Here is a 12986-nt window from a genome sequence, read left to right on the forward strand (position 1 = left end):
CATCAGTAACATTAACAGATGCCAAGTTTGTTTTGTTTGCCAATGATACAAACATTGCAATAAATAGCAAATCAAGTGTAGTCTTAGAAAGATCGGCTAACAAAATATTTGTGGACGTTAATCACTGGTTTCTAGACAATTCTTTGTCATTAAACATTGAAAAAACATACTACATGCAGTTCAGAACTTGTAAGGGGTGTCCCAAGAGTATATGTCTAACATATGATGACAATTAGAAGAATTGGACAGTGTTAAATTCTTGGGATTACAGCTTGATAATAAATTCAACTGGGAGGAGCACACCATAGAACTGCTGAAGTGTCTCAACAAGCCACTATTTGACATGCGAATTCTGTCAGACATATGGGGATATAAAAATGAAAATGGGGTAATTCATCAAGTCAAGCTAAATTTTTCTGGGCACAAAAACGTGCAATAAGAGTTATACGTGGTGAGAACTCAAGAACATCCTACAGAGCCCTGTTTAGGGAACTAGGGATACTACCTACCGCTTCCCAATATATTCATTCCTTAATGAAATTTGTCATTAAAAATATATCACTTTTTCAAACCAACAGCTCAGTTTGTGGAATCAGTACTAGAAATAAGAATAATCTACACAAGAATTTAAAGTCACTTTCGCTTCTACAAACAGGTGTGCATTATTCAGGAACACACATTTTCAATAACTTGCCAGCAGCCATAAAAAGCTTAACAACCAATGAAATTCAGTTTAAGAGAAGCCTACAGGATTTATTGGTGGCCAGCTCCTTCTACTCCATTGGCGAATTTCTCAGTAGAGCCAACTGATTTTATGGACCCATACGGATCACGCAAAGCTTTTCCGATTCAATTTTTTAATTCTCCAAACTTCTCTCATTCTTTCCCCATGAATTCTCTTTCTTTCCTCTGTCCATTTTGTCCCCTGTCTCTTGCAAACTTCATTCTCGGGTTGTACTTTCCAACTATTGATTTTTTGCCTGTATACATTTCTGTTTATAACTTCTGAAAAATTTATTTGTGCATTTGCTAGATCTGTTTTGGTTTCTTGTATCCAGGGTATGGTTTTCAATTTTTCAATGTATATTAAAATTTTGTGGGAGAGTCTGGGTGTTGGGAGTCTGTGGATATGACCGTAAAATTTTAGTCTTCTTTTCCGGATGTCTGCGACGAGGTTAGATAATTTTTGTGTAGTTTTCCGAGACTGTAACCTGTATCCATCTTCAGTTCTTTTTGGGCCAAGAATCTTTCTGATAATTTTGCGTTCCTCTTTCAGGATGCCTTCCAGGTCGCCTTTTCTATGGAGTGTGAGTGTTTCGCTGGCATATAGTGCTTCGGGCTTGATTACTGTATTGTAGTGTCGTATTTTTGAGTGAATGGAGAGACACTTTTTATTGTAGATGTTGTGGGTTTTCCAGTATGCTCTTTTCAGTTTTTGCAGTCGAACTTTTTGTGCAGTTTTCTCTCCCCCTGTGGGTTCTAGGACCTCGCCTAAGTATTTAAAGAATGGAACTCTCTCAATTTGTCCATATTTTGTAGTCAGTTTTTGAGTTTCAAATTTTGAGCAGATGAATTTGGTTTTTTGGAAGGAAATTTGTAGCCCAACTTTTTCGGCGCATTCTTTGAGAATGTCTATCTGTTTAATTGCTGTGGTCTCGTTTTCTGCTAGAATGGCCACGTCATCTGCAAATGCCAAGCATGAAATTTTAATACCATCTTTAGATCTTCCTAGTTGTATAGGCTTCCAGTAATTTTGATTCTTCAGTTCTTTTTCCCATTCTCGGATGACTTTGTCTAAGACAAGGTTGAAGAGGAGTGGAGACAAGCCGTCACCTTGTCTGACGCCGGTTTTGATCAGGAAGGGCTCTGATATTTCACCCAGGAATTTTATCTTAGAAGTTGTGTTTGTGAGCGTTTCTTTGATAAGGTTTAGGGTTTTAGGACCGAGTCCCAGCTCCTCAAGGATAATAAAGAGAGATTGCCTATCGATTGAATCATAAGCCTTTGCGAAATCAACAAAGGAACAAATGATCGGACTGTTTCTGACTGCTTTGTATTTTAGTGTAGTCTTCAAATTGAAAATTTGTTCTGCACAGGATCGGTGAGGGCGAAAGCCAGCTTGGTATTCCACCAATACTGTGTTCGAGTTGTTCTTGTGTTCGTTGAAGAAGACAAGCTGAGAGGATTTTATAAGTGACTTGGAGAAGGGAGATTCCTCGATAGTTGTTTATATCTGCCATGTCTCCCTTTTTATGCAGTGGATGAATTAGGGCGCATTTCCAATCTTCTGGTAGTTTTTCTGTCTGCCAAATGTCTGTGATGATTTGAGTGAGTTCTTTGAGGGAATTTGGTCCAAGATTTTTAAGTAGTTCTGCAGTGATATTATCTTCTCCGGATTCCTTGTTGTTTTTCAGTCTATGAATATGTCTTTGGATCTCCTCTAGTGTAGGTGGTGGGGATTCTGGATTTGTGTAGACAGCAGTTTCTTGAGGGAATCTTGAAGAAGGTTCAGGGCAATTGAGGAGTCCGGAAAAGTATCTTGCCAGCTCCTCACAATTTTCCTGATTTGTGAGCGCTAGTTTTCCATCTGGTTTTCTGAAACATAGATTTCGTGAGCCGTATCCATTGATTCTCCCAGCAAAGGTCTTATAGAAGTCTCGTACATTATAGTTACGGAAATTTTCTTCAATAGACTCACACTGTTCCTTGAGGTACTTCCTCTTGACTTGTCTGATTGTTTTTGCCACTTGTCTTCTGGTGTTGTGGAAGTGATCTAGATTTTCTGGGGATTTTTTACTGTTATACTTCAGAAAGGCTTTCTTTCTTTCTTCCAGCGCTTTTTCACATCCAGAGTCCCACCAGGGGTGTTTTGTGTTCTTTTTCAATGGGATCAGTTCTTTTGCCTTCTTTGTAATTTTTGTTCGAAATTTTTCCCAAGAGTCAGCTGGTTCCTTTTCCCACTCCTCCTTCAGATTGGTTTCTTTGATTGTTCGTATTATATATATATATATATATATATATATATATATATATATATATATATATATATATATATATATATACATTGTGTGTGTGTGAAATTCAGTAATTCAGTGCATTAATGCGATCTTGGTAGATGAACATTGTAAAATGATCCTTTCATATAATGTTCATAAAAAAAATGACAATTATTCCACTTGGGACCTGTGTAAGGTACATTAGCATATTTGTTTTAGTTGTAAAAATTTGTCATGTATTATTGCCTTTCTGACATGTTTTACATCCAGGAGGACCTCTTCACTACAGATCAATTGGAATGAAAGTAAATCTAATCTGGAATATGGGGAAATGGTGCTCGCTTGGAATGCTGACTGGTCCAATTTTTTCAGTACTATCGTGTGGTCATATAAAGCTGTGTTTCATGTTGTGGGGTTTGTTAACCGACAGAATTGTTGTTATTGGGCAAACGATGGTCCCAGTATGGTTGTTGAACAAAGCCATCATCCCCCAAAGGCCACATTGTGGTGCAGCATGTCGTCCGTGGATGTTGCGGGACCGTGTCTCGTTTGGGACACAATGAATGCAAAACGCTATGTTGATATGGTTGAAAATTATATTCACGGTGTTGTATCCACACGGGAGAATTTGCAATGACTTACCCTTTATGGAAGATGGGGCCCTGCCTCATTCCGCATACCTGTCCATCTGTGGCTCAACACCGATTTTCGAGAACATTAGTCGGGACATTGTGGCCATCTTGATTTCTTTCTTTGGAGCTCGAGCGAGAGAGGAAGTTTATCACGCGAAACCAAAAACTCTCGATGAATTGGAGGCTCGAATTAGCCAACTTCTTGGAAACATACCAGTGGTTTATCTGCAGAAGTCTGACACAAATGTCCATATCTGTTTAGAGAAACAGGTAGATAATGGTGGTGCTTATGCTGAAGTGTCCACACCGTACAATCTGTACATCTCTAATATCCACCCTCCTCCTCCTTCCAGCCCCAGGTCAGTTATTCCTGGATGCTGTAGCAGATGGACGACCAAGGGTCTTGTAGAAACTTCCTCCCTCGCCTACTCTTCTTAACACTTATTTCAGAATTCTTCTTTGGCACCACAGCTCAGACGCCACCCATTTCTACTGGCCCAGACTTACGAAGGAGTTAGCTTACAAAACTTGTGTTCAACCGATACTTGTGTGCTCTTCCTGAGTCTGGGATCCTAAGCAAGTCAGACAGATACAAAATATTTAACCGATAACATGTTCACAGGTTCGTTTATCAATCGTGAAAGCGTCATGGAGCTGCTCATACAACTGCAATGGTGCAGTATGGTTGACTTTTAAAATTCTGATAACGTTGTTGTTGTTGTCTTCAGTCGTGAGACTGGTTTGATGCAGCTCTCCATGCTACTCTATCCTGTGCAAGCTTCTTCATCTCCCAGTACCTACTGCAGCCTACATCCTTCTGAATCTGCTTAGTGTATTCATCTCTTGGTCTCCCTCTACGATTTTTACCCTCCACGCTGCCCTCCAATGCTAAATTTGTTCTTTGCTGTTGGACGGAAGATAACCTTGGTTTTATTTTTATTCAGTAATCGGCCTATTTTCGACGACAGATTCCCGGCGTATGGAAGGAACGCAGTTGACTTAAAGGCGTCACCAGCGTCCTCAGTGCGTTGCTTCTTGTTATGAGAGTTGCGCATGGCCTTCCTTATTTGGCGTGAAGCGTAGCCATTCTCTTTAAAAACGTTGTGCACGTGTTCTAATTCTGCGTGGAGGTTTTCATCATCCGATATTACATGCGCTCGATGTATTAAGGTACTGAGAACACCGGCTGTTTGTGCTGGGTGATGGCAGCTTGACGCCTGGACATACAGATCTGTGTGAGTCGGTCTCCTGTACACAGAATGTCCTAGTGACTCATCATTTTTACGGCGTACTAGCACGTCTAGAAATGATAAAGTGCCATCTTATCTTCCGTCCACCAGCAACGAACCGGGCCCTGGTTGGATCCGTTAAAGACGATTTACAACTGAAGAAAGCAGGCGTCTACAAAATTCCCTGTGAATGTGGCTCTGCATATATTGGAAAGACGACAAGAACTGTCCACGAACGATGTTCAGAACATGAAAGATACACCCGTTTGCGGCAACCGTCTAAATCTGCAGTAGCAGAGCACTGTATTTCATTGGGACATTCAATGGAATGCAATGGAACAAAATTTTTAGCTCCTGTTTCCGGATTTTGGGATTCCGTAATCAAAGAATCAGTGGAAATACGTCTTGCCGATAATCTTATAAATCGTGACAACGGCTTTCAGCTGGATAAAAATTGGAATCCTGTTATTAAAATTATACAATCACAGCGGAATCGACAGCGTCATTCGATACTAGATGACTAGATGAACCTTTATTTTCACCACCGAGGGCAGCACGTACAACTCGGCTATGCTGCGCATGTGAACACCTGACGCATGCGCTGTAGGATGCCAGTACATTTCGCATGCGCGAGATTCGGCATAAATACCGCGACTGCACCTGGGCTCTTCAGTAGTTTTGTACTCACCTGATGATGGCCGGACGTCTCTGGGCCGAAATATCGTGGCAGAATGTCGACGGGATCTGGCTGCATACCCGGAAATTATTACAAAAAGTCTATTATTGAAAGTATGGTACTATTTATAACTTATACTTATGAACTTGCTGTTAGGCCACTTGTAGTTCAAATTACTGAGGTACCTGCCAAGAAAAAAACCATTATTTGGTCACTTAATGTTTTCGAGGTGTTAGGTCGCCTCGTAAATGTGCGAGAGTGGAAGGTGATGCTGGCGGCGGTGTCGCGCGTGCACAGGTTCGTTCCTGATCCGCATGATGTCGGACTTCCTCGGGGAGGCGGTGTTCCGGGACGGGCTGACCGGCTACCTGCGCAAGCACCGCCTGGACAACGCGGAGCAGAACGACCTGTGGGCGGCGCTGACGGCCGAGGCCCACCGGCAGGGGGCGCTGCCCGCCAGCGTGACCGTCGAGGCCGTCATGGACACGTGGACCCTGCAGACGGGCTACCCGCTGCTCACCCTCTCCAGGGACTGCCGTACCGACTCACTCAGCATCACGCAGGTGAGTGCAGCCAGAGTGCGGACAGTTGCCACGCCGGACATTTGCCACGCCGGACATTTGCCACGCCGGACATTTGCCACGCCGGACATTTGCCACGCCGGACATTTGCCACGCCGGACATTTGCCACGCCGGACATTTGCCACGATTTTACGTGCTCCGAAGGGTTGGGTCCCTTGTCCCTCCCCCCCCCTCCCCCTCCTCCTCCTCCTCCTCCTCCTCCTCCTCCTCACCCACATCTAGTAACTCCACTTTAGTGGCACTGTCATCAGTAACATTACCGTCGCTGTCACGCAGTAAAGCTACTTACTCAGCCTTTCCGCTGGTTTACTTAACATAGGACCAGAATCTCTTCAGATTTTCCGTCAGATTTCTAGAGAGAGTTTCGTTGTGGAAACTATTAAATGCATCTCGCATTGAAATCCGCAACCAAATTTCGAGCCTCAGTAAAACTTCCCCAATCTTTGAGATTTTGCGCTCGTCCAAATTATACGTGCCTTTTTCGGTGCTCCTGCAGCAGCTTTCTCTCATGTTTTGTGTAACATGGGGGATCATTTCCGTCTGTTATTAATTTATTTGCTATGAATATCTCGAGTGCTGTTGATACTATTTCTTTGAACTTAAGCCACATATGGTCTTGACTTACATAGTTTGGAAGGATTGGAGACTGTCTCTTAGAAAGACGTCAACCGAACTTTTAGCTGCTTTTATAAATAGAGATATTTCACGTTTAGTTTTGGTGAATTTCTTTGTTACGGAATTGAGCCTTGCTACGGCTGTGTGTTCACTAATCCCTGTATCCGTCTTGATGCTCAGGATTATTTGTGGCAAAGAGGTCTGGTGTGTTTTCGTAACCATTTACAATTTGAATGGCCTCGTGAATTAAGTGCTCAAAAAATTTTAAAATAAGTATTTAGAACAATTACGGAAGTTGCTTTGTATCTACGATAGTGTCTGAAAATGTATTTTCGTCAACATGCGGAAGGTTGATTGAAGTCACTGCCAACTATAATTGTATGAGTAAGGTACCTATTTGTGATGAGACTCATTTCTTCTTTGTACTGTTCAGCAACTGTTTCATCTGAGACCGGGGGTCGGTAAAAGGAGCCAGTTATTAATTTATTCCGGTTGTCGAATATAACCTCTACCCATACTAAGTCACAGGAACTACCTGCTTCAATGTCACTTGTGAGCTGGAACACACATTACATTATTTTTCCTTAATTGTGCTTCTTATTTCTGTTGGAGTGCAGACCATTACAATTTTGGCTTTTCCCTCCAAAACCTAGGATTCTTTCTCTGTGACCCTGTAAATACCAGAGCTAAACAATGTAGAACAACAACGTACCTTACAAGCATAGCATTCTGTATTACTTCATTTCCTTATTTCTAACATTTCAAAATTGTACGTCGACTTTAGATAACATGTCAGTCATAGATGTTCTATCTCCATTTAGAGAACGTATTTTCAGTCATGTTTTGAACATTGTCCCGCTACACTTTATTGACTAATGTTTCGCCGCAAGGGATATCGGATTTTAGAGAGTACATTAATATGGAGTATGTCGTTCTTCTTTTCAAACATTCACATACCCATTTCTTCTTTCCTTATTCTCTTTTGGGCATGCAGTTGTAGTAATTAAAGTAGGCAGAAATGCAATGATAAAAAAAAATGATTAGCTCACTTTCGCATTCTCTTTACATCTTTCCTTTCTTTTTCCTCCCATGCTGATGAACTGTTTCTATCGCAATCAGTAAGAGTGAAAGGAAGCTACCCTACAAACAGAGGGACCTATATTTATACTCGGCAGAACTAGTTACTTACTGACGTAATCGTCGATATTGCTTTCGTTTCCGAAAAGTTATAAGTATTTCGTGTTCGGAAAAGAAGCTGTGTATTTTGCCAAGATGTCGAAGAAGAAGGTCCCTTACGTACTGGTTGTATCGACTAAGATGTGGAGACGGCGGTTAGAAAGCAGACAGAAGAAGTACGAGGAAGGGCGTTCTTTACCTGAGGAATCGCTACCTGGCGAAGGGGCAAGTGTGACAATGTCCGGCGTGGCAAATGTCCGGCATTCGTGCAGCCTAGGCCGTGACGAACTTGTTGACCCTACACACAGACCACCTGCTGTGTGCGTTTCGCTCGCGCCTTGCAGTCCAGTGCAGACTACATACACTGCTGTATTGTGCGTGTGGTTTATGCTCGGTGGCTCAAAACGTGTACACACACTGTAGTGTAAATATGTTGTAGGCAAAATAAAACTGCTATGAAATTGACACACACAGTGGTTACGGTTACTCCAAGCCACAGCACAAGTTGGGAAACGGGGCCAAATTTCTAGTAGTTTACTGTCGAGTTGAGATTTTCACAAATGTTTTATTCGTATCTTACAGAAACTAGCAGTACGGCAATAAACAACCTTTTAAACACGCCGCTAACGGCAATCAAGTAATTTATAGCAATACAACAATTTAATTTTAAAAAAACACACAGAAGCTAGCAGTACGGCAATAAACAACCTTTTAAAACACGCCGCTAACGGCAATCGAGTAATTTATAGCAATACAACAATTTTAAAAAATTTAAAGAACATTAGTAAACAGGCTACTAAAGTAAATACAGAAGTTTATTAATAAGGTACGGTGAGGTAGTGCAGCTACCAACACCGCGATTACAAAAATTAAAGAGGTCTCAGCAAACATGTGTTGTGTGTCTCTTTACAAATAGTACTAAAAATTTACTTCTCCTGCTCGTACATCTTTCCTGATGTCCACGAGGACTGCAGTGCTCTGCTGCATATCGAAGAGAGTGCTCTAAATGTGGAGGTCGGCAGGGTGTCAGATGGGGCGACCACCCCTTTGGAGCTCAAGGCTTGATTCGCCTCGCACTCTGAATGAGTAGTTGTTTCTCCACCGGGGCACTGTCTTTTTGGAGCGATCTGCACCTCCTCGTACACGGAATGTCTCTCGTGAGAAATAAATAATGGTGAAATTGTTGTTCTGGGTAAACAGTTGTGAGAATGGCAGATTTGACTATCCCTATCCTGCATGGCAGGTGCACGATCTCCAGAGACAGTGAAACAGGAACAAGAGGTGGACACAGCCTTTGACCCGTACATTTGGCACCGTGTCAGGGAACATCGGACACATCTACAGAAAACACCAGCTTAAGACAGCCTTACAGCTGACAGGGTTGTGTTGCCCACTAACATTGAGAAATATGAGGGGCAGCCATACGAAAACTGAATACCCACAACAAGTGGACTGTGGGATGGTTCCATTCAAAAGCAATCATCACATGTGTTAAGACATTTATCCCTTTGGGAGGAGAGGTGGTGAGTTTCTTACAACGTGCTTAACCACTGGCAGATGCACAACCGTGTCCACTCTTACACTTGCTAATCCGACTGAAATCAACGACTATGCATGTCTTTCTTCAGGTCGCCAAACACATAAAAGTCACACGCTGAAAAATCTGGGCTATACTGGAGATGTTGCGGTGTTTCTCAGCCAAATCACTGAACCGTAGCATTCGTCCGACTGGCGGTGTGGGGACGACCATTAGCGTACAACAACACGATTCTGACAGCATTCCTGGGCATTTTGACTTCATGGCACATCGCAGTTTCTGCAAAGTGCCTTTGTAGCACTGTGCACGGATTGTGGTTCCACGATCGAGAAACTCGGTGAGCAGAGGTCCCCTGCAGCCCCTGCTGGCCTTACCAGAACTTGCGTCAACAGCTTTGGATTTCTTTGGCGGGGGCAGATGTTATTGTCTTTGCTGTATGCCCTCAGGCTAGAAACGGTGCCCCCATTTTGCAACCCCTGTGACGGTACAGGACCGGAACGCGTGTCCTTCCTCGTGACGCCGTTCTCTCAGTCTTTCGTCACTCTGATGATGATGGCACGCACACATCTGTCAGTCGGTCAGTCGTTAACCACATTGTAAGAAACAGGAACTCGTCGTGCCGACCTGAACACGAATTTACTATTCTGTGATTTGACGGTCTCCCCAGATAAGGCCAGCAGCCATGTGGGGTAACCGTGCTGTCTGAGGCACCTCGCAACGATTCGTGCGGCTCCCCCCCCCTCCCCCCCCCCCCCCGTCGGAGGTTCGAGTCCTCCCTCGGCCGTGAGTGTGCGTGTTGTCCTGAGCATAAGTTAGTTCAAGTTAGATTAAGTAGTGTGGTTTGGTCCCACAGGTACTTACCGCAAATTACCAAATTAAGGCCAGCAATCTGTCACATCCTTGGTGCAGATTCTCTTGCAGGGATGTGTGCCCTTCCACAATCTCCTCTACTACTTGCGTTCACACGCCAGGGACGTGCAGCGTTCATCATACACAGTGAATGTACGACAATGAATTTCGTATACTCCAGAATCCTCGTCTGCGAGGAAACAAAGCACATGTCTCTGATCTTCTTTGTTTACTTCCCTGTCAACAGCTGCACAAACGCACTTGACTAGTCTGCCAGGAACAAAGGTCGTAACGCAACACCTGTGATGCGGCACTGTACTGTTCCCCTACCACAGCACTGACAGTATCGAAATGTAACAACAGTAGAGCCACCTGTTGTGTGGAGTGTGTGTCATGGCAGGTGCTTGGTTCTCACTTGACTGCCCCTTACAGAACGATATTAAAAAATGTTTCGTCCAAAAAGGACGACTTTATGAGGGCTGAGGCTGTTGGTAAATGCAAATAAAACAGTTTTCCTGCCGGCGCGTGTGGCCGTGCGGTTCTAGGCGCTTCAGTTTGGAACCGCGTGACCGCTACGGTCGCAGGTTCGAATCCTGCTTCGGGCATGGATGTGTGTGATGTCCTTAGGTTAGTTAGGTTTAAGTAGTTCTAAGTTCTAGGGGACTGATGACCACAGATGTTAAGTCCCATAGTGTTCAGAGCCATTTTTGAACAGTTTTCCTCGTCAGTCACTTATTTATTTTGCCACTGCGCCTTCGATGGTTCACACTATTGTCTTCAGGTAGACGACTGTTTACTTACATAGCCAGCGTTACTGAAGAGCACAGACGACTTTTCACAGCAGTAGACCGAGGACAAAGGATGAAATGATAACTAAATCAAGACACTAAGCTGTCGACAGGCGTTGATATACATCAACGAGGACAGTTGAAAATGTGTGCCCCAACCGGGACTCGAACCCGGGATCCCCTTCTTACATGGCAGACCCTCTATCCATCTGAGCCACCGAGGGCACAGAGGATAGTGCGACTGCAGAGATTTATCCCTTGCACACACCCCGTGAAACCCACATTCCCAACTTAATGTGCACATACTACATTTGTAGTGCCCCTGCCCATTACACTCATTACTCGCAGCAGACAATCTTACCGAGTCCCGTAAGAGTTCCGGCAATGCGTGTGCATCCAGCACAGAAGAAGATCAATGGCCAGTTAGTCTTAACTAAATGGAGATGGTATCTGTTCTTTTGGACATGTCCAAAATAACACATTCCATCTTCATATTCACAGAGGACGAAGGAGGTTATATTGCATCTCTTGTTAGTGAAAAAAGTTGCTGTTTAGAAAAGGCACTTTTAATATTAGAAAACACGAATTTCTGAGAGTAAATTGTACTGCCCCTGTAAGTACAACAGTACCGCCAATGTGCAGTTGTTAATGGAACACAAAGCACTGGTCTTTGGGTAAAGAGACTACTCCCATGCAGGTGCTATGCCACAGTCAGCGTGAGATTGTGTGCATCGCATTTCTGTTCAATGTGGTTGAAATTCTACCTGTCGTTTAAAGCAGGACTCTTCTTGCCTGTTGGACAATTCAGGAGCCATGTCCTGCTGCTTTAATGAAATGCAGTGGTCCACCACCTCTCCTTTGGGTAGCAGTGTTTGCATCCCAGGAACCTGTGAATGTGCACGATAGCAGACTCAAGGGCTACACCCCACACTCACTTTTCGTCCTTATTCCAGCTCTCCAATGTTTCTTCCCTGTGTGATGTCGTCCAGATATCGTCAACTGGCCACGTTGTAATGAAGAACACCACCACAGTGACCGTAACAGCTCACCGATTGACACATACTGTCTTTTCCCACTCCTTCGACTGCCTCGTGCTGTGGGGCCAATCCCATTTGCCACTCTAGTCCCACTGACCTTATGCCGTGTGGAGTCCGACTATTTGTGCATGCCTGCCTCCAGACAACATGCTCCCAAATTTCAGTTCATTTACACTGAGTTACTTGTTTAGCTCGTCCTTACCTTTTGCAGATGAGTATAGGTTATACAGAAGTAAAGACTCCACTTTGAATGACCACTGATGTGTCATACTGTCACTGAGGTCCTACACAGTAATGTAACCTTAGACTCGGAAAGAAAACTATCTCATCTACAGCATTTCAGTCTGGTCTGCTGTGAGTAACAGTTCGTAATTCGGTTCCGAATTTGAACATCACACGGCAGTGAGGATTTACTACCCAACTGGCTAAAACAGTGACAGCTGTTGATCTGTTTTTTTTTTCTTTATTGTGATTTCATTCCCCTACCTCATATGGGCAGGGGATGGCTGGCAGTGGCACAATCCGTCGCTCTCCATCTGAGTGCATTACAGTTAAAAAAGGAAACTATACATAAAAAAGGCGGAGAAAAGGGGGACATAATAAGTGAAGACAATGGGGTTAAAATATACACTGACACGCAGGCGTTCATTGTGGGACAGTTAAAAAAGTCGATATAAAGGTAAAAAACCGCCGTTGGCGATTCGTGGAGCGCACAAAAAATACTCTGAAGTCACACACACAAGTTAAAAGCTGGCCACAGCATAAAAACACTCCAGAGCGAAGACACTTAAAAAAACCACTGTAAGAGACGGGGAGCACATACGATGAAGAATAAAAACTGCTGGGAGGGACCTGAGAGGAGGGAAAAG

The 12986-nt window shown here is 43.6% G+C and overlaps 1 protein-coding gene across 3 annotated transcripts in view; it reads left to right on the forward strand.

Moving 5' to 3' along the window:
- LOC126215393 (aminopeptidase Ey-like) overlaps positions 1 to 12986 on the forward strand; it is a 406189-nt gene that overhangs the window by 315671 nt on the left and 77532 nt on the right. For all 3 annotated transcript variants that reach the window (XM_049942100.1, XM_049942099.1, XM_049942101.1), the window contains exon 8: positions 5831 to 6096. In XM_049942100.1, the coding sequence (XP_049798057.1) occupies positions 5831 to 6096 (266 nt within the window). The remainder of the gene's footprint in view (positions 1 to 5830; positions 6097 to 12986) is intronic.

The sequence above is a fragment of the Schistocerca nitens genome, chromosome 12, assembly GCF_023898315.1.
Source record: "Schistocerca nitens isolate TAMUIC-IGC-003100 chromosome 12, iqSchNite1.1, whole genome shotgun sequence".
NCBI classification, from domain to species: Eukaryota; Metazoa; Arthropoda; class Insecta; order Orthoptera; family Acrididae; genus Schistocerca; species Schistocerca nitens.